Source organism: Phoca vitulina, unplaced genomic scaffold, assembly GCF_004348235.1.
Source record: "Phoca vitulina isolate PV1807 unplaced genomic scaffold, GSC_HSeal_1.0 scaffold278, whole genome shotgun sequence".
NCBI classification, from domain to species: Eukaryota; Metazoa; Chordata; class Mammalia; order Carnivora; family Phocidae; genus Phoca; species Phoca vitulina.
The window spans coordinates 25,696-44,636 of NW_022589965.1; the positions used below are offsets into that span (position 1 = coordinate 25,696).

General features: G+C 68.0%; 2 protein-coding genes across 2 annotated transcripts; both read right to left on the minus strand.

Annotated features, from left to right (window-relative positions):
* Window positions 1–303: 303 nt before the first annotated feature.
* Window positions 304–2,276, minus strand: LOC116629099 (proline-rich protein 35-like). The gene is made up of 2 exons (XM_032399399.1): window positions 1,183–2,276; window positions 304–937 (listed from the first exon to the last, which is right to left on the minus strand). Exons 1-2 carry the CDS (start codon window positions 2,274–2,276, stop codon window positions 304–306), a joined length of 1,728 nt encoding a protein of 575 aa, XP_032255290.1.
* A 9,037-nt stretch (window positions 2,277–11,313) lies between these two features.
* LOC116629101 (calpain-15-like) lies at window positions 11,314–18,934 on the minus strand (the record flags this gene model as incomplete). Its single annotated transcript, XM_032399401.1, is given in 13 exon segments — window positions 11,314–12,985; window positions 13,062–13,240; window positions 13,324–13,490; window positions 13,587–13,819; window positions 14,212–14,373; window positions 14,764–14,916; window positions 14,989–15,092; window positions 15,094–15,115; window positions 15,929–16,152; window positions 16,229–16,412; window positions 16,490–16,698; window positions 17,530–18,897; window positions 18,899–18,934. Coding segments are annotated over 13 exon segments (3,219 nt in total), but the record flags the coding sequence as incomplete, so codon positions are not given.
* Window positions 18,935–18,941: the final 7 nt, after the last annotated feature.

Below are 18,941 nucleotides of genomic sequence, written 5' to 3' on the forward strand. Positions count from 1 at the left end.
ATCTCCTTGGCAGGGAGTGTCTCAGTGGTGGACGCTGAGGCAAGAAGGAGGCCCAGACAGGGTATGTGAAGATGGTTTCTATTTAAACGTTCACAACTGTGATCACTAAGGAGCTATGACTCTCTGCTGTCCCTTGTGGCCCCAGAGATAGGCCACAGCCGTGGCAGGTGAGGTCAGTCCATGGGCATGCTGGGCAGGCTCTAGGCCACACCCCTGGGGCTGGGGCAGGTGGGGGGCCAGGCAGTGGACACGGGGTTGAAGGGCCCTGTCTGTTAAGAACAGAGGAGGCAGCAGATGCTGTGGTCAGACCTTGGCGCCCGGGGGGCTCTGGAGGCTAGGGACAGCCTCAGGGGGCCAGGAGCCCCCAGACCCGCCACGGGCACCCCAGCTGCTGCCAGGAATGACAGGGTCCTCTGAGGCCTGAAGGGGCAGGCCCGGGAGTGGGACACTGGAGTCAGCCTCGCATTTGGTGGTGTGGCTAGAGAAAGGCTCAGCTGTTGTGGGGCCCAGCATGCTAGGTGGCTCCGGGGTCCCCCCGGCCAGCGTGGGGCCCAGCTCCAGCTGCCCCCAGGCCCCCACCGGCCCCTTGGGCCCCTTGGTGGGCGCCCGCTTCACAGAGAGGTCGAGGGGTGCATCCGGTGGCCGAACAGCCCACTCTAGCGTCTGGTGGATGGTGAGCAGCTCCTGGCGGATCTTGCCAAGCTGCTCCCGCAGAGGCCGAGGGGCCAGACCCCCGGCAGGCACCAACTGCCCCAGGCGCTGCTCTACCCTGGCATAGTCACCAAGGGCCCGAGTCAGGTCCTCACCCACGTGCCCGGGGCCACCTGGCATCAGGCCCAGGGGCTGCTGGGGCAGGGGGGCTGCAGGGCCCGGGGTCTCGGAGTTGCCTGGCTCCTTGTCCTCAGGCCAGAGCATCACGGAGGGGCCAGTCCGAAGGCTAGGGGGTAGAAGCCGGTCAAGAGGCTGCACTGCCCACCTCCCCAGTGCCCCCAGTCCCTGCGCCACACCCCCTGGCGACCCCTTTACAGCCTGGCTGAGGGCCTTGGGATCCCAGAAGGATAGAGAGTCTGGCTCTCTGGCCTTGGTTTCTCCTCTGTGGCCTGAAGAATGGGGCCCAGCCACCCTGGCCAGCTCACCTCCCACCCCTCCCCACCCCCGTGGCCAGGGGCCCCTGACACCTACCTGCTCTGGGCACTGAACTTCACCGTGCTGGAGGGGGCCTTCAGGGGCTCCAACCTGCTTCCCAGGGGCAGCTTCCTCTTGGGGTCACTCTGGGCAGCCTGCTCCAGCTCCCCCTCCTGCCCTGAGTCCCTGGGGGCTCCACGGGGCCAGGGCCTGCCCAGCCCGGGTACTGGCACCTTCAGCGGCCCTGGGGCCGGAGTCCCAGGGGGACCTTTTTGGGGGGCTAGGGGCTTGGCAGGGACAGCCTTGCCTGCCGGCAGCCCCAGCGTATGCTCCAGGAGCAGGGGATAGTACAAGCGGGGGACCAGGGCAGGGCGTTCAGGGGTCTGTGGGGACGGGAAAGCAGAGGCCGGGGGCAACAGGGGGCTAGCCGAGGCCAGAAAGGGCATGTGGCCTGTGGCAGCCAGGGAGGGCCCCAGGTAGGAGAAGAGACCAGGGCCCAGAGGGCAGTCGACACCTAGCAGGGACAGATGGAGGCTCTGGGCCTCAGGGAGCTCGCTGGGGGTGGGCGGGGGGTAGCAGGGGACCCCCCCGCTCTCAGGGCCCGCTGCAGCCGCGTCCAGCACGGCTATGCGCCTCCGGCCCCCGCCCGGCCCTGGCTTCCACGCCTCGGCCAGGAGCCCCCCAAGGCCCACATCCTTCTGGGCAGCCTCCCGGGCCAGGGGGGATGGCACCCCGGGGTACCCATCAGCCCCCAGCCTTGGGCCCCCGACGTGGCGGCGCGGGGACAGGACACGGGAGGCCGGGTCGGGTGTGGCGGGAGCGACGGGCAGCTGTGGTCCTCGGGGCTGGCTGCCAGGGTCTGTGGGGCCTAGGGGGCGGTCCGGGCTGGGTGCGCGGGGCCGGGGCGCGGTGGGGGCGCGGCGGCAGGCCCAGTCCGGGGAGTGGAGCAGCAGGGAGAGGGAGTCCTTGCAGAGGCTGTACTTCATGTGGTTGTACAGGTGCGACTTCTCTAGGCAGGTGAACGGGCACTGGAAGCACTTGTAGTTGTAGGGCTTGCCCCACGGCCGCGGGATGTAGTGCGGCTTCTTGGGCTTCCGAGCCCGCGCCCGCGCCCCGGTGCCCAGGCGGCAGGAGCCCCCCTCGCGGGACATGGCGGCCTGCTAGTGGGCCGGCCCGGGCCCCATGGCCACCTGCGCACAGGGGGCCTTGGTCAGTGCCCACCCCCCGCCCGGCTCCCCACTGCCCTCCGCCCACAGCTCCCAGGGCTGCGAGGACAAGAGCTGGGGGCACGGGCACCCAGCTCCACCCTGCAGCCCGCTCCCCCCGCCCTTGTGTGTGCGGTTCCCCTGGCCTCCCCCACCTCCTCCTTCAGCTCCACGCACTCGGCTAGGGTCGCCCCAGATGGCAGATCAAAATAAAAGACACCAGTTCAGTCTGACTTGGGTAAACAGCGAATACTTCCGTAGCAGAGATATGTTCTAGCCAATGTTTGGAATGTATGCTAAAAAAAGCTTGTTGTTTCTCTGAAATGTAAGGTTAACTAGGCATCCTGTATTTTATCATGTTCACCCCCCCACCCCAGGCCCGCCAGCTCCCAGCCGGCCCATTTCTGGGCTGATCCCACTCATGCCCGCCTGAGTCTCTGTCTGCCCGATGGCCATTTGCTGAGCGACTCCAAGCCAGGTATGGCTCCTGGGGACACCCGCCCTTCCTTGTCCCACCGCCCCCCCCCAGAGCCCTCCGCTGTGCTGGGGAGCCAGGATGAAAGCTGCTGTGCTGAGAGACCAGCTCTGAGTTTCACAAACACCGTGTGCGCGTGCGTGTGTGTGCACACGCGTGTGTGCGCATGCACGTGTGTCCCTGCTCTGGCGGGAGCCGGGTGGGCGCGGGAGGTCTCTGAGGGGGTCAGCCTCGTGTGGGGCCAGGCCAGGCGGGGGGGGCGTGGGCGTCCCAGCATGGCCCCACGGCACAGCCACCTGCTCAGCCTCATCCATCTGGGTGGCTTCAGGCAGGTCAGCGGCCGAGCCTGCAGCGGCCAAGCTCAGCCAAGACCCTCCTCCCCCCACACCCCACACACTCGCTCGGAAGCCGCTCCACTCTCCATCTGGGCCACCACCTGGGCCATCCACCGCCCCAGTGAGCGCCTGCGTGGGGCACACGTTGAGTGTGTGCACACCGGCTTCGGGTGTGTGCACACGAGCGTTACAAGGCTCCAGATGAGCCCTTACCCAGCGCCTAGAGGGACAGCCTCTGCATGGCTAGGCCGACTCGGTAGAGAGTCAGCCACCAGAATGCATGGGGCCTGGGCACACACACACACACACACACCACTCAGAGTGGACACGGTGGTGGTGCACACGGAAGGACTCACAGCCCAGCCGCAGTGGCGAGTCAGGCACCTGGACACATTCAAGGGAATGTGCACACACAGGTGCACACACACCTGAGGACCGACATGGTAACCGACACTCTTAGGGATGCGGACACGCAGACACTCGCCCTGTTCCCTAGGACTCAGGGCTGGCCGGCGCATCGAGCAGGGCAGGGCTGGGGTGCAGTGCAGCCACGGGGCACAGGCTGTCCTCCCCTGCTGGCCTTCAGGCTCTGCCGCCCCCAAACACTGGGTGGGCACCCCCAGAGGGGTGGAGAGGGCTGCCCATTTGAAGGGGCCCTTCAAAGGGGGATCAGCATGGCAACCACCACTGCAGGAGAAAGCAGATGAGGACTGACTGGTTTGCGGGTGTCCATGTCTTGAAGGGGACGGGGCTCGGAGAAGAGTGTGGGGGTTGGGAGGAGGGGGCTGGGCTCAGGAAAGAGCCTGGGGCTCCCCGAGGGGCTGCAGACCCTCTTGGACTTGGTGGTGGGAGCAGAGGGGGGCCACATCCCTGTCTCCCGAGCCCTCCCCAAGATACAGATGACAAATGGGCATGTGTGCTTGGGAGACAGAGGCGGCTGCACCGGGACCACATCGATCACCCGGCCCTGGGAGCCACACAGCTGTGCCGCCTGGTGCCACCACCCATCCCACCTCCCAGTCAGGCCCCTGGACTCAGGAGGTGGCAGGCTCCTCCCGTGCTCCCTCTTCATATCAGTCACCTGGGTGTGTGTGTGGGGGCCTGTTCAGGCGCCATCTCAGCAGCTACTGACCCCACGGGGACCCAGAGGATGCCTGGCACCCACCCAGCATGCTTGTGCACAAGCAGAGGACGCCCCTAGACACCAGCATGCACCCACACACACCCCAAAGCACATTCATTTGCACCCATGTCCCAACGCGTGACTGGGTGCACGCTCCTAGGGCAGCCTGCACCCCCAGTGTGCTGGCCCACACACCTGAGCCCGCTAACCTTTCCCTGTCCGGGAGAGTACTGGTGTCCAGACAGGAGAAGGAGGCCCCACTCCAGGGTGGGAGAGAAGGCACCCAGCGCCTGGAGCCGCCAGCAGGGGGATTGGAGCCCTCCCATCCCCCCTGACCACCTGAGACTTGGCCAGCGCCCCACAGGGCTTGGTAGAGAGGGGTGACCAGGCTCCTCCTTGGCTGAGGTCAAGACCCCAACTCCCTCCCCCTCCGCGGCGCACCGCACCGCCGGAGGGATGGCGCCCTATTACAGGGACAGGGCTGCTGCGCCCAGGGGGGTCCCCGTGCGCAGAAGTGAGGGACATGGGGGCTGGGGCTGCCCCACCCGCGCCTGGACACTCCTGGAGTCTCGTCGCCCCCGCGCCCCTCGAGCCCACCCCGGCCCCGCACGGCCCCCAAACTTCGCTGGACGCGCCGCCGCCGGCGCCCGCCCGCCCCACCTGCGCGCGGGCCGGATCGGAGCCCGAGGCGCCCGGCGAAGTCTGCGCGAGGCCCCGAGGACGCGGCGGAAACTTCCCTTCTCAGCGCCGCCCGGTGCCAGCCGCGATCCCGGACCCCGCGGGACCGGCTCGGGCCCTCGGGGCAGCGACAGGGACTCCCGCAGGGGAAAATGAGGCCCGGCGCTGGGAGCGGCCCCCCGCGCGGTCTGCGGTCACTCACTCGGCAGCCGGTCCCGAAGCCTCCGCCGCCGACCGCGCGCGTCCCCCCGACGCCGACTCGCACCCACCGAAGTTGGCGGCGGGACCTCCGCGCGTGCGCCACGGCGCGCTGGGGCTCGGGGGCGCTGCGACCTCCGACCCGGGCTCACGGGGGGAGGGGACTCGCCAGCGCGGGGATTGGTCTCCCCGGGGGCACCCCAGGTGCCCCCCGCCCACAGCCGCCCCCTCGCGCGCACTCACCTCGCGCGCCAGGACCCGCTTGCTCAGCCCTCTCCGCAGCGCCGGCACCTCCTGGGTGGAACGGTGGCCGGTGAGACCGGTGGTAGCGCCCGAGCGGCAGGGACGGGCGGGTAGCGGTGTGGACGCGGGGAGTGGAGGCGCAGGTGTGTGGCCGAATGAGGGGCGCCTGGCACCGTCCCCGCCCCCGTCGCCTGCAGGCTGCTGCCGGGGTGCGCAGCGGCGGCCAGGTCTCCCGGGGTCCCCGCAGCGGTGTGACGGGGTGTCAGCGGCCCAGGGCGCAGGGAGAGGCGCCGTCAGCACTCATCCGTCAGGGCAGGGCTCTGGCCCCTGACAGCCGCCCTCCTGAGCCAAGGCCTGGGGGCTGAGCCCTGGGACAGGGGGAGCTGTGGGGCACACAGCCAGCCTGGGGACGGCTGCAGCCCAGCCTGGGATGGGGCAAGAGCCCAGACCAGCCAAGAGACAGAGCCCCAGGAGGGCTGGAGCCTGGAGCCCGCCGGCAGAGCCCAGTGCACAGAAAGCAAATCTCCTCCCCTCGCCAGCTCTCCTCCGCCAAGCCTTGACTCCAGGGCCGTTTCCTCTTCTCCAAACAGAAGGCTGAATGGACCTACACTCACTGAAGCCCTGCCCTGCCCACCGATGGGTCCGGGCTCAGGAAAGGATGGTCACCATGGGCTCACTTCCCCCTTTCTGGAAACACTACCTCCCCACCCTGACAGGTGTGCAGGCCCTGCATCTCTCTGCTGTTTGCAGGACGGCTCTGCGTCTCCCCTGGGAGGACCTGGGAGGGGGGAGGGGCGGGGGGCAGGGAAAGACTTGGGTGTCCAGGACCCTCCATAAAACCCCTGCCGCTAATGTCCTCATGGCCAGACCTGTTTCCAGCCCACCTCCCAAAGTATGCCAAATTCCATGTTGCTCCCCGAGCTGCCAAAACCTCATGGTCAGGGGTCCCACTTCTCAGCTAGGTCCTAGTAGAAATTCATCTGACCGGCAAATTCTATTCCAGAACACAGACATGCTGGGGCAGGGCCAGACTCTGTCTCTCTCAGGGAGTCTTGCCTTTGTTTGGGGGGAAGGCATCTGAACCCAGAGATGTGTGATGGTACCATTTCAGGCACAGGATGGGGTCTGCAGCCTGAGGGGTGGGGGCTGCTCCAGGCCAGCTCTGTGGAGGATCTCCTTCACCCCCCCCTTGCAGGCTCAGCTCCAGTCTTCCGGGGTATTCTCCACTAAATTTGGGGGGCAGGGGTAACTTGGGGAAGGAAGGAGTATCCTCTAGGGGTCCCTGAGTGTTGCACCTCAAGGAGGGCAGCCAGCGTAGAGCCCTGGATCCAGAGTCCAGCACCTCCCGGGCCCCGTGAACCTGGCCTCAGTTTCCCCATCTGTGCAGGAGGGTGACCAGCCCGTGGCTCAGTTGTTGGTATGGGTCTCCTGGGGCTCTGCTCGACTGTGACAGGCATCCATAAGGAACAGGACCCCAGGGTTCTGGGGGTGCCCAGGGCGAAGATGCCGGTTGGAGGGCGAGTGTCTCCTTCTTGGCCCAGTGCCACCTTCCCTGACACCACCCGAAGGGATTCGCTTCTCCTCCTCAAGTGCAAAGGCTAGGGCTGGGGGCTGGGTGGCACAGCACGCCAGCCTTCTCTCTGCTCGCCTGGCCTGGCCCAGCTGACCAGCTGACCGTGCAGGCAGCCCCAGGCTGGGAGACAGCTTGAACGGCCGTCACGCCAGCAGCCCTGTGGAGAGTAGAGGCCAGGAGGCCTGTTCCTTCTGCACACAGGCCCCTGGATGTGCTGAGCCAGGCCTGGGTCCCTCATCACGGGCCTGGTCCAGAGGGGGCAAGGGCACAGGCCACCCGGAGACGGCGTGGGATCCGGGGACTCCTGGATCCTAGGCCTTGGCCTCTTGGTCCCAGGGATGGCTCCTTGCTTCCCCACACCCCTCCGGCTGAGCCCTCCGAGGGTCTGGGAGGGGCCACAGCTGCCCGCACAGGGTACGGACTCGCCGGAGGCTGTTGCCATCGTTCAGGGGAAGGAAGGTGATGGACCAGAAAGTCCTCGTTGCTGGGAACCCTGCCTTTCGGAGTGCAGAGAGGACAGCCAGTGAAGCCCGCGTGAGCCCCAGAAAGGAGGGAGGAAGCCGGGACTCCAGGTGGCAGGACAAACAAGAAGAGCCCCCGGGAGGACGTGCTTCAGCACCAGCCATGGAGGCCACCCCATGCATGGGCTTTTCCAGAAGTGTGAGGAAGAGGAGAGGTGGCGGCACCTCCAGAGGGACTCAGCACCTAGGGGCGTGACCTGCGCGCGCTTCTGGGCTTCCAGGAGGGGTCTGTGCAGGGGTGGGCCCGAGAGCCCAGCTGGGTGGCTGCAACCCAATGGCCTTTGCATGGGAGTGTGAGCCGGGCCAGCCCCCCAGGGGCACAGGTGACTGTCCCCAGCACCTGTGGCCAGGCAAGGCTGGGACATCGATGCCAGCCCCTTGCACCCCTGTGCCCTCTGCCCAACGCCCATCTGCTCCCTCATCACTGGCACATCTTCCCACTCAGGAGTGGGGGTGGGGGTGGGTCATAACGCTCCCGCTGGGACCCACCCCATACATGTTGGGGGGAGCTTGGGCCTGGAGAGTTGGCCCCTGCCCCCTGAAGCAGGACAGGGACCCCCTTGGCTTTGGGGCTTGGTCAGCCGTGCGGCTCTGAGCTCTGAGACCCCTGCCTTGTTCCTCTCATGGGCGGGGGCGGGTAGGAGACCTGGTCTCTGGGTGCTTCAGGCACCAGCGGGGTTCTGGGGAGCCTCCTCCTCAGTTGGTCCTGGTGCAGGGTGCAGTGGGGATCCCCAGCCCCTCCCTCTGACCCCAGCCAGAGCCTCATTTTGGCTATTAACCCCCTCTGCCTGGCTTGCCCACGGCAGTCTGCCTGTCACCTCCATTAACGCTGGTATACGCGTGCAGGAGCGAGTGGTCAGGATGGATGCGCGGCCGGAGAAGGCAAGGGGCAGTGAGCGGGGCCCCCAGCAGGCCTGTCTCACCTCCTCAGTGTCCACACACAGCCCTCACCAGGACAGGTACAGCGGCCGGGCAGACGCTGGGAGAGGCTGGGGCCCCAGGTGGGGTCTAGGAGCCCCTGGGAGAGGTGAGCACCGTGCAGAAGACCCCTGGGCCCAGAACATGGGTCATCCTGGGTATTTCTTCTTGTCTCTTCGAGGTGGCCTCAGGGACTCCTGGCTCGGAGGGCTGGGCCCAGGGCTTGGGCCAAAGGAGGCAGGGTCCCACCTGAGGGTCCTGGATGCCAGCCTGAGGCTGCTGACCCCACAAGCACTGTGGGGTCACGGGAGATTCCTGGCGGGCTTGTGCGGGAAGCCGTGGAGCCAGGGACGGGCAGGGATGTGAGCAGGTTTGTGGGTCCCCGCTGCAGGTTAGTGAGGGCAGGGCACATGCAGAGCCTGGGGGATTCTCAGGGAATCTGTGAGGGGACCGCCCAAACAGGCCCAGGGACGTGGGGCAGAGCAGGCCCACCCCGAGGGAGGAAGCCCAGCTGGGAAGCTCCTGGCACCGGGGGACCCCAGGAGAAGCCCTCCGGCCCCAGCTCCCCTGGGCCTGCGGATGATGACTCTGCCCACGCGAGCTTTGCTGAGCCCTCCCCCACCAGCTGCAGGCTACTCGTTCTGGAGGCCCCCGCAGCCCCCCCCGCGGCTCCGTCCCCGGACATGTTAGGTCCTTGGCCACCCTGGGGTGGGGTGTAGGGTGACTCTCTGTGTGCCTCAGGTCACTCCCTGGTGGGACAGGGAAGGGCTGCGTGCAGCAGGAGTGAGCTCCCTGTCATGGGAGGCATGCGAGCCGGGGCAGGGGCCTTTCGACTCACGGAGGTAGCAGTGTGGCCAGACTGATGGGATGAGAGGCTCAGGCCGCCTGAACCCCCACCCGCTTGCAAGCCCGCGTTGGCCGGGCAGCGCCTGGGGCCGACAGCAGCCATATGTTGGGAGAGAAGCTGTGTGCGTTGCTCCGCGGCCCCCGGGGCCCGGCCTTCCTGGGCCTGTCACACACGATTTTCCCTGCCTGAGTGGCAGGCCAGCCAACGGGCGGGGCAGGTGGGGGCTGCTGAGCCAGCTCCAGGTCCCCCCACAGCTCGCAACACCGGACTGCAGCTCTGGGACAGAGCCAGGCGCCAGGCCTGGAGCTCAGGACCCCCGGCCTCTTGCCGGACGCTCTGCCCTGTTGCAGTCACCAACCCCCCACCCCCCCACCCCCCGGGGCCGGGTCAAGGTCGGGGGCCCTGAGAGGAGCCCTGGTTGGCTGGCGAGGAACAGCCTTCCTGCTCGGTCATGGGCGGGCGGCCAGGGGTGCACGCGGGCTGTGTGGGCGCCCGGGGCGGGCGGGAGAGCGCCCGGAGCCTCGGCCCTGTCAGCCCAGCGCCCACAGCCATGCGGAGGGAGGCGGGAGGCCGCGGCTAATTTGTACACTAAGTGCTTCTGACAGGGATGCCTCACAAGTGAGAACACACCGTCGCCCGCCTGGAGAAGGCCGCCGCGGCCGAGTGGGCAGGGAGGCGGCCTGGACGAAAGGCCGGGAGAGAGGGCCGTGGGCGGCACGGGGCCAAGCCAGCAGGCAGAGAGGGGCAGGAGGGCCCAGGACCAGGAGCCCCAGTGGCCAGAAGGCGGGAGACCTAGCAGGCTGAGGTGGGGGCGGGGGCCCACCAGTGAGGAGGGGGACGGCCCCTGGCCTTGTGCCTGCTCCCCATTTTGGCAGCCCTGGGAGCCAGGTGCCGCCAGTCAGGGCCAAGGGCTTGGCAGGTAAGGTCCCTGCCCCGGCCAGGCTGGCCGGTCCCCCATCCTCTCTCCACACCACCAGCCGCCTCCCCAGGGGCCCCCTGACCCAGGCCACGCTCCCACCTTGGCCCCTTGCCAGCACCCTCCATGAGCTCCTAGGTCATAACTAAGGGTCTGGTCTATGGGGTCCCCCAACTCCTCCTCGGACAGTGTGTGCCCTTTGGGGCCGGGGACACCTGGCCCCTCGTCCCAGCCTCCGTGCAGTCTCCCTGCTAGAGCCTCCTCCCCTGCATGCGAGGGTTCCAGGGGAGGGGGTGGGCACACGGCCCCCTGCCCCCAGCGGAGACCCCTGCCTGGCCTGGCACAAGGACCGCGGGAAGCCACTGTTCCCACATCTTGCTTCCTGAGCCTTCCCCGGGAGGGTCGTGGGTCCAGGCTGCCAGGACGCCCCAGGGGTGCCAGGGCCAGCCCCGTGCCAACTCCAGATGGACGCGCCCCGGCCCCCCCCACGGGACGAGGTGCAGTGTGGCCGGTGCAGGGTGCCCGTGAGATGTGCTGTGGCAGCTATCCTGCTGCCCGAGGCCTGCCCGGAGCGCACACTGCTGGTGCCTTTAATTGCTTTCACATTTGATAGGTTGGCCTGTGACAGGCCTCTTACACCCGCCCGAGCACCGGCCTCTGCGGCCCCCCTACGCCGCGCCTCCGTCGGGGGGGCGGGCGGCAGCCGCCGCTGTGCACGCCGCTCCCCGGCCTGCCCCCCACGAGACGGGGATGGTGGGGACGTGGGCTGGCCGGCTGGGGCCAAGGAGGAGTGGACAGCCACCAGCCCGGATGGAAACTTTTCTCCCTGTGCAGCCCCCTCACTCCATCTGCTCCCGCCTAATGACCCTGACAGATTCAGACAGCGCCCCCGCCCCGCCCTCGAGAGCAGATGTCGCACAAGGAGCAACTGTGCACCTGCTGTTCTGCCTGCGTGGGGACCAGTCTGCTGACCACTGCGCGGTCTGACCCAAGCCTCTGCCCCGCCCGGACACCCAGTCCTTCAAGGGCACACGCAAGCGGCAAGCAGGGTGCCCCTAAAGGCTCCTTGTGAGCCTGACCTGGGGCGCTGGCGAGCCACATCCACTGAGGTGCTGCCCTCCCCCCGCCCCGGGGTCAGGCTCGGATGCCCCTCAGCACAGCCCCGGCCTGTGGAGGGGGCGCGGGAGCCCAGGGACCCTGGGAGGGGCGGCAGACAGACCTGGAAGCACCCTTACAAAACAAAACATTTTTATTTGGTCCATTGGAGCCTGAGTCTGGAAACACCCATGGAGAACCATCCTACAGGGATGGGGACTGACAAGTGATAAAATAGTCTCTGTGTCAGAAGAGCTGGCCATATATACAGGGTTAAAAATATTCACAGCTCAGAGTAAAAGGAGGGAATATAAAGGAGGCCCAAAGGGGAGTGGCGTGCTTCCCGATGTTTCTCTAGGTGTAAAAGACCCCCAAGCCCCATAGGGCTGCCCATGGCCTGGGGGCTGCAGGACACTGAGGCCAAGCAGGCCCCCAGGAAGCTGGCCTCAGATGTCCGAGGGCAGACGCAGGACTCTGGCCTGACAGCAGCCTCAAGGGAGGACGGCCGGGTAGCCAGGTGACGGCTCAGCTCCCTGGGCTTCTGAGGTGGGGGAGGAGCTGGGAGGGGCTGCTGGGCCCTACCTCTGCCTAGACAGGGAGGCCCAGGATTGCTGCCGGACCCTGCTTGTCCTGGCAGAGGTCAGGTGGTGCTGAGGACAAACCACCTCACCAAACCGCAGGGTGGGCCTGGGCCTGGCTGGACCCTGACCCACAGCCCCTGGCCTCCAGCCCCTGGGCATGGCTTCTTCGATCCTGGAACGAGCTCCAGGAATTGCATAGTGTCGCCAGAGGGGCCACTGGGACCTCCCCCATCCCCGGCCCTGAGCCCACGGTCGCCAGGCACCTGCCTCCTGGGACACACTGCTGGGGCTCCAGGGACCCCTTCTTGCCTTGTGGGGGCCGGGGGCGGGGAAATGTGCTCTGGGGGCAAGCCAGGGACAGAAGGCTCCTGCTCTCATGTCCCCCAAGGAGGTGGTCCCTGCTCTCATCCTGGGATCCCAGCCTCTGACCCCCACAGACGGGGGTGGTCCCTGCTCTCATCCTGGGATCCCAGCCTCTGACCCCCACAGACGAGGGTGGTCCCTGCTCACTGAGGGGTTCTAGCCTCTGATCATCATAGAGGAGATGCTGCTCTTCATCCTGGAGTCCCAGCCTGACCCCTACAAGGAAGAGATCCCTGCTCTCACTCTGGGGTCCTGGCCTTGACCTGCCCAGATGTGGTTCTAGGAGCAGGGCTCTTGGCTGCCTCAGCCAGGCAGGAGGCCCCAGCCCCCAGGGAAAGAGAAGCCTCACCTTGGCCCTGGCCGTCTGAACCCAACCTTGAGGGGGTCGGTCAGAGGGGCTAGCGTACAGGCCCCTGGCGCTAGAGGCGGGTTCGAGGTATTCTGCTTGGCAGCGGGGAGGCCCAGGGCAGGAGGGAGGGGCAGGGAGGAAGGCCTAGGGGGAGCTACTGCAGCTGCTGGCTCCCTGGGCAGGGTCCTGAGATTCTGATTCAAGCGTCCTCTGCTGGGGTCTCCCTCATAAAGTGCGCGTGGGGGCTGGGAAGGTGGAGTGGTCACAGAGGCCGGGGGCCATGCAGGCCAGCGACTTCGGGCGTGAGAGGGGGGCTGTGGGTGCCCCTGGAGGCTGTCCAGTCACTGAGGAAGGCCTGGGCAGCCTTGCGGTGCGCCAGGCGATGGGTGATGGAGAAGCCCGCGTTGCCCTCCAGCTGGGACAGGATCACCAGGACCTGCCTGGGGGAGGGGGCCGGTGAGGGCCAGTGGAAGCGAGGTGGGGGGGGGGGGGGGGGGGGGCAGGGGGGGGGCCCACCTGTGCGGGGGGGGCACGCTGTCCTGCGTGCGCAGGCTGCCGCGCGTGGACACCACATTGAAGCTGTCAGAACAGTCACACTGCACGTGCAGGTAGGACTTGGGGTGCCGGTTCTCCACCACCACGATGAGCCCCGCCCAGCCATGCGTCAGGTAGTAGCAGGTCATGCCCTCGCGTCCCTGGCCACACAGAGTGCAGGAGTGGGCTGGGGCGGGGGTTCCTTCCGCGTCCCCCTCCCCCGGGACCCTGCCAGCCGGCCCACCTCGTGCCGCTCGCCCCGGCTCTCGGTGAGCAGAATGATGGCGTCGGCCAGCGTGGTCGGCTGGGCCTCCACGGGCTCCACCATGACCAGCCTCGAGCTGTACACGGCCAGCACGTGGCCGGGTGGCTGCGGAGTGCAGCGCGGGACCCCCGCCGAGGGGCTGGAGGCTGCGGGGGGGGCCAGGGGGCGGGCGTGTGAGTGGGGGGCACGCGCAGACCTCCGTGCGAGCGGGGCGGGGAGTGCAGGTGCGGGTGCGCGGTTACCCTGCGTGTTGGCCGGAGGGCCCGGCGCGGCGGGGCTCCAGTGGTTGAAGGCACAGCACACCACGGCGTACTCGCCGGGCTCCAGCATCACGTCGCAGTTGACGAACTTCTTGACGGCGCGCTTGCTGTGGGCTAGCAGGCGGCCCAGGCTCAGGCGGCCACCGCTGCCGAAGGACGCGCGGAACACCAGGACGCACAGGTCCAGGAGGTGACTGTCCACTGAGTCTGCGCGCCTGTGGCCGGACGCACCGCAGCGGTCAACGTAGGTGCGGGGCCCGCACGGCCCGGCCCCCTGGAGCTCACCGCCTGCCACGATCCGGGTTCCCATGCGGCCGCGCCCCGCTGCGCAGCTCACGGCCCGCCACCATCGGCTCCCCCCCCCCCCCCCCCCGCCCCCCAGCTCACTCTCCTGCCCCCGCCACCGACCCCTGCGGCCCCGCCCCCCGAGGCCCCGCCCCGCCCCCTGGAATTCACCGCCAGCCACCATCAGCTCCCCCGCCCCCGCGGACCCGCCCCGCAGCTTACCATCCTGCCGCCACCCCCAGCGCGGCCCCGCCCCTGCAGCTCACCACCCCGCCCCCAGCGGCACCCCCCAGCTCAACGCCCCGCCCCCGTCCCCGCCCACCTGCTGCCCTCCTGGAAGAGGGCGAACTCCAAGGACGCGCGCTCCAGCACCGTGAGAGCAGTGACCCCCACGGGCCCGCTGGCAGAGCTGGGAAAGCAGCCCTGCACACGCGCCTCCTGCCAGTCCGAGTGCACCTTGCAGATGTCCACCGAGTCGAAGTACCTAGTGAGCGAGAGGGCAGCCGCACGGGGCAGCTTTCATCCCAGCTCAGGTACAGGCACTTCCTGTGCCCTCTCCACTCCCTGTCCCAGGCCACCCTCGGCATCTCCTGGGACCAGTGTCTGGGAAGCCCTGGTCCCGGCTGTTGCCCGTGGACACCACCAGGGGGCACCGGGTCCCAGGCCTGATCCGGGAGGGCAGAGCCCTGGTGGTCCAAGCCCTGCACGCCCACCCACCCTGTGCTGAGCTGGATTCGGAGAGGTACAGGCGGGCTCCCCAGGGCAGGACTCTGCACGCTGGGACAAGGGGAGGCAGCCAGGGCAAAGGTGGCCGGAGCACGGGGATGGCCATGGGGCAGACCCTCCACACCCGCCGCCTGCAGTGTCCAGGTACCTGATGAAGTCGCTGTACTCCATCCAGAAGACACCCTCGCTGCTGCCATGGGGCATGAGCTCACTGCGCAGGTGCCCTGGCCAGTGCGGCCACTCATCTGACCAACTGCCATTCCAGGAGAAGCGGCCCCACGGGTTCCGGAGACGCAGGAGCCTGTGGACCACAGGGCTGACGGCCACGGCCACGCCTGCCACTGCCTCCACCACACACCCACCCGGCCCCTACCTGGAGCCCTGGACGTCTCGGACATCCAGGATGGAGTAGGCGTGGCGGGGACGCAGGCCCAGGCTCTCGTAGGCAGCATCATCCACCTTCATGTTGCCCCCCCCCACAGGAGGCACCCATGAGAAACCTGTGTGGGCACAGCAGCCTCAGTGACCGGGAAGGCTCCCTGACTGGGGGCCCCTTAGTAACCAGGAGCCTCTGCTGGCCCTGCCCCCCAGCGGGTGGGGGAATGGGAGGTGGGCAGTGGGGGGGGGGAGTGAAAGGTAGGGGGCCCCTCCCTGTCTGTGGGGACCCACGTGAGACACATGGGACTCAGGAAGTGCTGGCCCAGTCCCTCCACTGAGGTCCCGAAGCTCAGAGGCCTTGGGCTGGGTGGGGGTCAGGCAGGCCCCGTCCCTTGGAACCCTCCTGAGGCTGGCTGGCCCTGCCAGCTCAGGGCTGTGGCTCTCTGAGGGTGGCGACACTGCCCAGTACCAGCCGAAAGCACAAGGTCTTGCCACTAAGGAGCCATCTCTCCCAGGCTTAAGGTTCTGGGCCCTTCCCACAGACACACTGGCCCGTGTGTGCCAGGTCCTGGAAGGCAAACCCCACTCCCAGCAGGTGCCTCTGTGGGGCTCTCTCCATGCGGCTCCGAGCAGGCGCTGACGGTCATCACAGGCCCAGCTCCGGATGAGGCTCATCACAGGCTCCACCCGGGGTGGTAGGCATGGGGTGCAGGGACAGGCCAACGGGCAGCCACCTCCTGCCTGCCCCCCCCCCACCCGAGCAGGCGGGACCACCGGCCCGGCAGTGAGGGATGCTGGCAACAGTGGGGACGCAGGGTGTGGGTCAGAGGGCACACGCCCTGCTCATCCCACCGTGCCAAGCCCCGGCCTGGCTGTCCCCTCATCTCGCCGCTCCTCCCAACGCCGCTGACCGCCACAGCGCCCGCCCCTCTTACCCAGCCTCCTTAGAACTCAGCATTTTGGCCCAGATGAGGTCAGTGTCAACGGGCTCCTCGCGGGGGTTAGTGGAGCTGACCTGCAGCGCCAGGCTCTCACAGGGAGCACCGGTGAGCGTGGCCAGGCCTTCGATGGCGCGCCCTGCCTGGAGGGCGAAGTAGGAGCCGTGCAGCTTGGCCAGCGCCTTCTCGATGAGGGCCACCCACAGCTGCTTCCGCTGGGCCTATGGGAAGGGCCGGAGTCACGAGGCCTGAGGCTGGCCGGCACCCGGATGCCCGCCCCGCACCCGCCCCCCAAACCTGGGAGAAGAGGAGGAAGCCGGCCTCGTCACAGGGCAGCGTGTCGTCCACGAGCACCGTCGTCCACGTGCCGTCCTTGCAGAGCCGCACCTGGTAGGCGCCCTCAGCACATAGGCTGCGTGTCACCATCACCCGCTCCACCAGGTCAGGCCGCTCGGCCAGCACGGCCAGCGCGCTCAGGAACCTGCACGGAGCCGGGGCCAGACGGTGAGCACCACCACACGGCCCGCCACACGGCCCCTCCGCGGGCGTCCAGCTCACCAGCAGTTCCCCAGCAGCCCCTGCAGGATGTCCGAGGGCCGGAGAGTGCGGAACACGGACCATGGGGCACTGGGGTCCCTGGACACGGAGCAGTTGATCTCGTGGGGCCTCAGCCACTGCCGCACACGCTGCTGGACGCTGTCACCCGCAGGGAAGCCCACCGACTCAGGCCCCGGGGGGAAGCTGTCGTCCACGAAGTTCACGCTGTTCTGCAGGGGCCATGGCCTCATGCTCAGGCTCCACCCAGCTGAGGCCAGACCCACCACCCAGGAGAACACCCGGAAAAGGTTCCACAAGAAAGAGGGTGGGGGTGGGCAGCCTCCTGGACTGTGGAAGGCTTGGCCCCGGCTCGAGTGAGCCACGCCACCCCATGTAGGCATGGGGGACCGCGGCCAACCAGGACACCGCATGCCCCTGGGACACACCGCAGCCCCCAGCCTGGGGGCCACTGGGGTGGTAGGCATGCCGTGCAGGGAACCTGGTGGCTCCCCATGCTGTGCTGAATGCCCCCGTAAGAGAAGTGGGGACTTGGCTGGGATGCGGCAGCCAAGACACAAGCCCCCAGAAAGCCCCTCCAACTGACTCCGGCGGTAATGCTGCCCTGGATTCAGACCTCCCACACCTCCAAGGGCAGAAGAGGGTGAGGGACTGTCCCAATCGCGTTTCAGCAGGGTCTCCATGGCCAGAGGAAGCACCGGGCCCACCTGCTGGCCTGAAGCCTCCACCCGCATCCCCACTTCCCTGTGGCTTCACCATCGATGGGAAATCACCCCCAAGAAGGGTCAGGAGCACAGACCATGGGGTCATGGACCCCCGTGGGTAAAGAGGAAGGAGGGGCAAGATGCAGGGGATAGGGACCAGGCCGGTGCTCAGAGCCTGGGGAAGCGGTTCCTCCCTCTCCCTGGCCAGAGAAGGGACACCAGGGAAGGACAGAAGGTGCGAATGCCTTGACTGGGGGATAGGGGAAGCACAAAGAGAAGAGGCCCACGGGAAGGGGAGAGCCAGCCCCGGAGCGTGGACACCGTCCTGAGGGCGCTCACCTCCCGGCAGAAGGCCACGATGTTTTCCCAGAGGGCCTTGGCCTCACCCTCGTCTGTCTGCCGCCGCTTCTCCACGTGCATGCTCTCCCTGCGCCTCAGGGGCGCGACGCCCCGGCGCTGGGCCACCAGGAGCTGGGGCGTGTGACAGGCAGCACAGTGCTTGGCCCGGGGTGCGTTGAGCAGAGTGCAGGCAGGGCAGGCCCACTGGCTCGGGCGCTCGGGCGGCACCCCAGGGAAGGGGCAGCTGGCCTTGTGGGCCGAGCAGGGACCAGACTTATCGGCGCTGCAGTCTGGGCAGCGGGCGGGGGGCTCACCATGCTCCTGGAAGCCATGCAGCTTGGAGCAGCCGCACGCCGTGCATCTGGGGGCCGCTGTGGGGTTCTTGAGCGTGCACTTGGCGCACGACCAGGTGGTGAAGTCAGGGCTGGAGGGGCTGGCTGGCTTGAAGCGCACCGTGTCCCCAGCCAGGTCGATGACATCGCTGCTCGGCGCAGCACCACAGGCCTCACAGCGGGCAGGGCTCGAGGGGCCAGGCGCGGGGCAGGAGCCGCACCGCTGCGGTGCCGGGCTGCCCTCGGCAGCCTCCTCCTCCAGCATGCTCAGCCGCTTGCTGGACAGCAGCTCTGCCAGGCGGGAGGTCCCGGCTGCAGTCCGCCCCGGGCCCTGGGGGAGCCCCTTGGAGCCGGCAGAGGGTGAAGGCTGGGTAGCCTCAGGCACCAGTGGCTGCAGCTGGGGGGGGACCTCGCGGCGGCTACGAGGCACCGGGTTGTTCTGCAGGGTGGGCGAGAAGGGGCTGAAGGATGGCGCCCGGGGGGGCTCCTGGTCGGTGGCAGAGGGTGGGTCAGCTTCGGTGCCCTCCCCGGGCTGGGCTGGGGCAGGTATAACGTGGAAGCCAGCGGGGGCCACAACTTCGGGGACCACCAGGGCCTCAGGAGGGATTCTGGGCAGCGAGAGTTTCCGGGGGCCACCACAGGCCGAGCAGGAGTTGGCCACAGGTGTGTTGTGCAGCGTGCAGCGCTGGCAGGCCCAGCCGCTCCCGGGCTCTGCTGCCCGCCCTTCCTCCCCCTGCTCCGGCTCCGCGTCCTCCTCCTCCGCCTCCTCCTGGGGCCGCCCCCGAGCCGGCTCTGCGGACGCCAGCCCCGCTGTCTGCACGGGACCGGCTTCCTCCTTGCAGCTGGCCCTGGGCTCCGCCAGGACCCCGTTGATGACAGGCAGCACGGAGGCACCAGGCACAGGCTCTGGGGCAAAGCCACACACCTCACAAGTCTCCTTGCCCAGGAAGTTCCGGAACGTGCAGCGGGCGCAGGGCCATTTCTGCTCCTCCACACTGAGCCTGAGGATGTGGTCGAGGTCAGGCTTGTGCCGGGGGGGCCTCGCAGATGGAGCACTGGCGCTGGCCGGCTGGGTTCAGG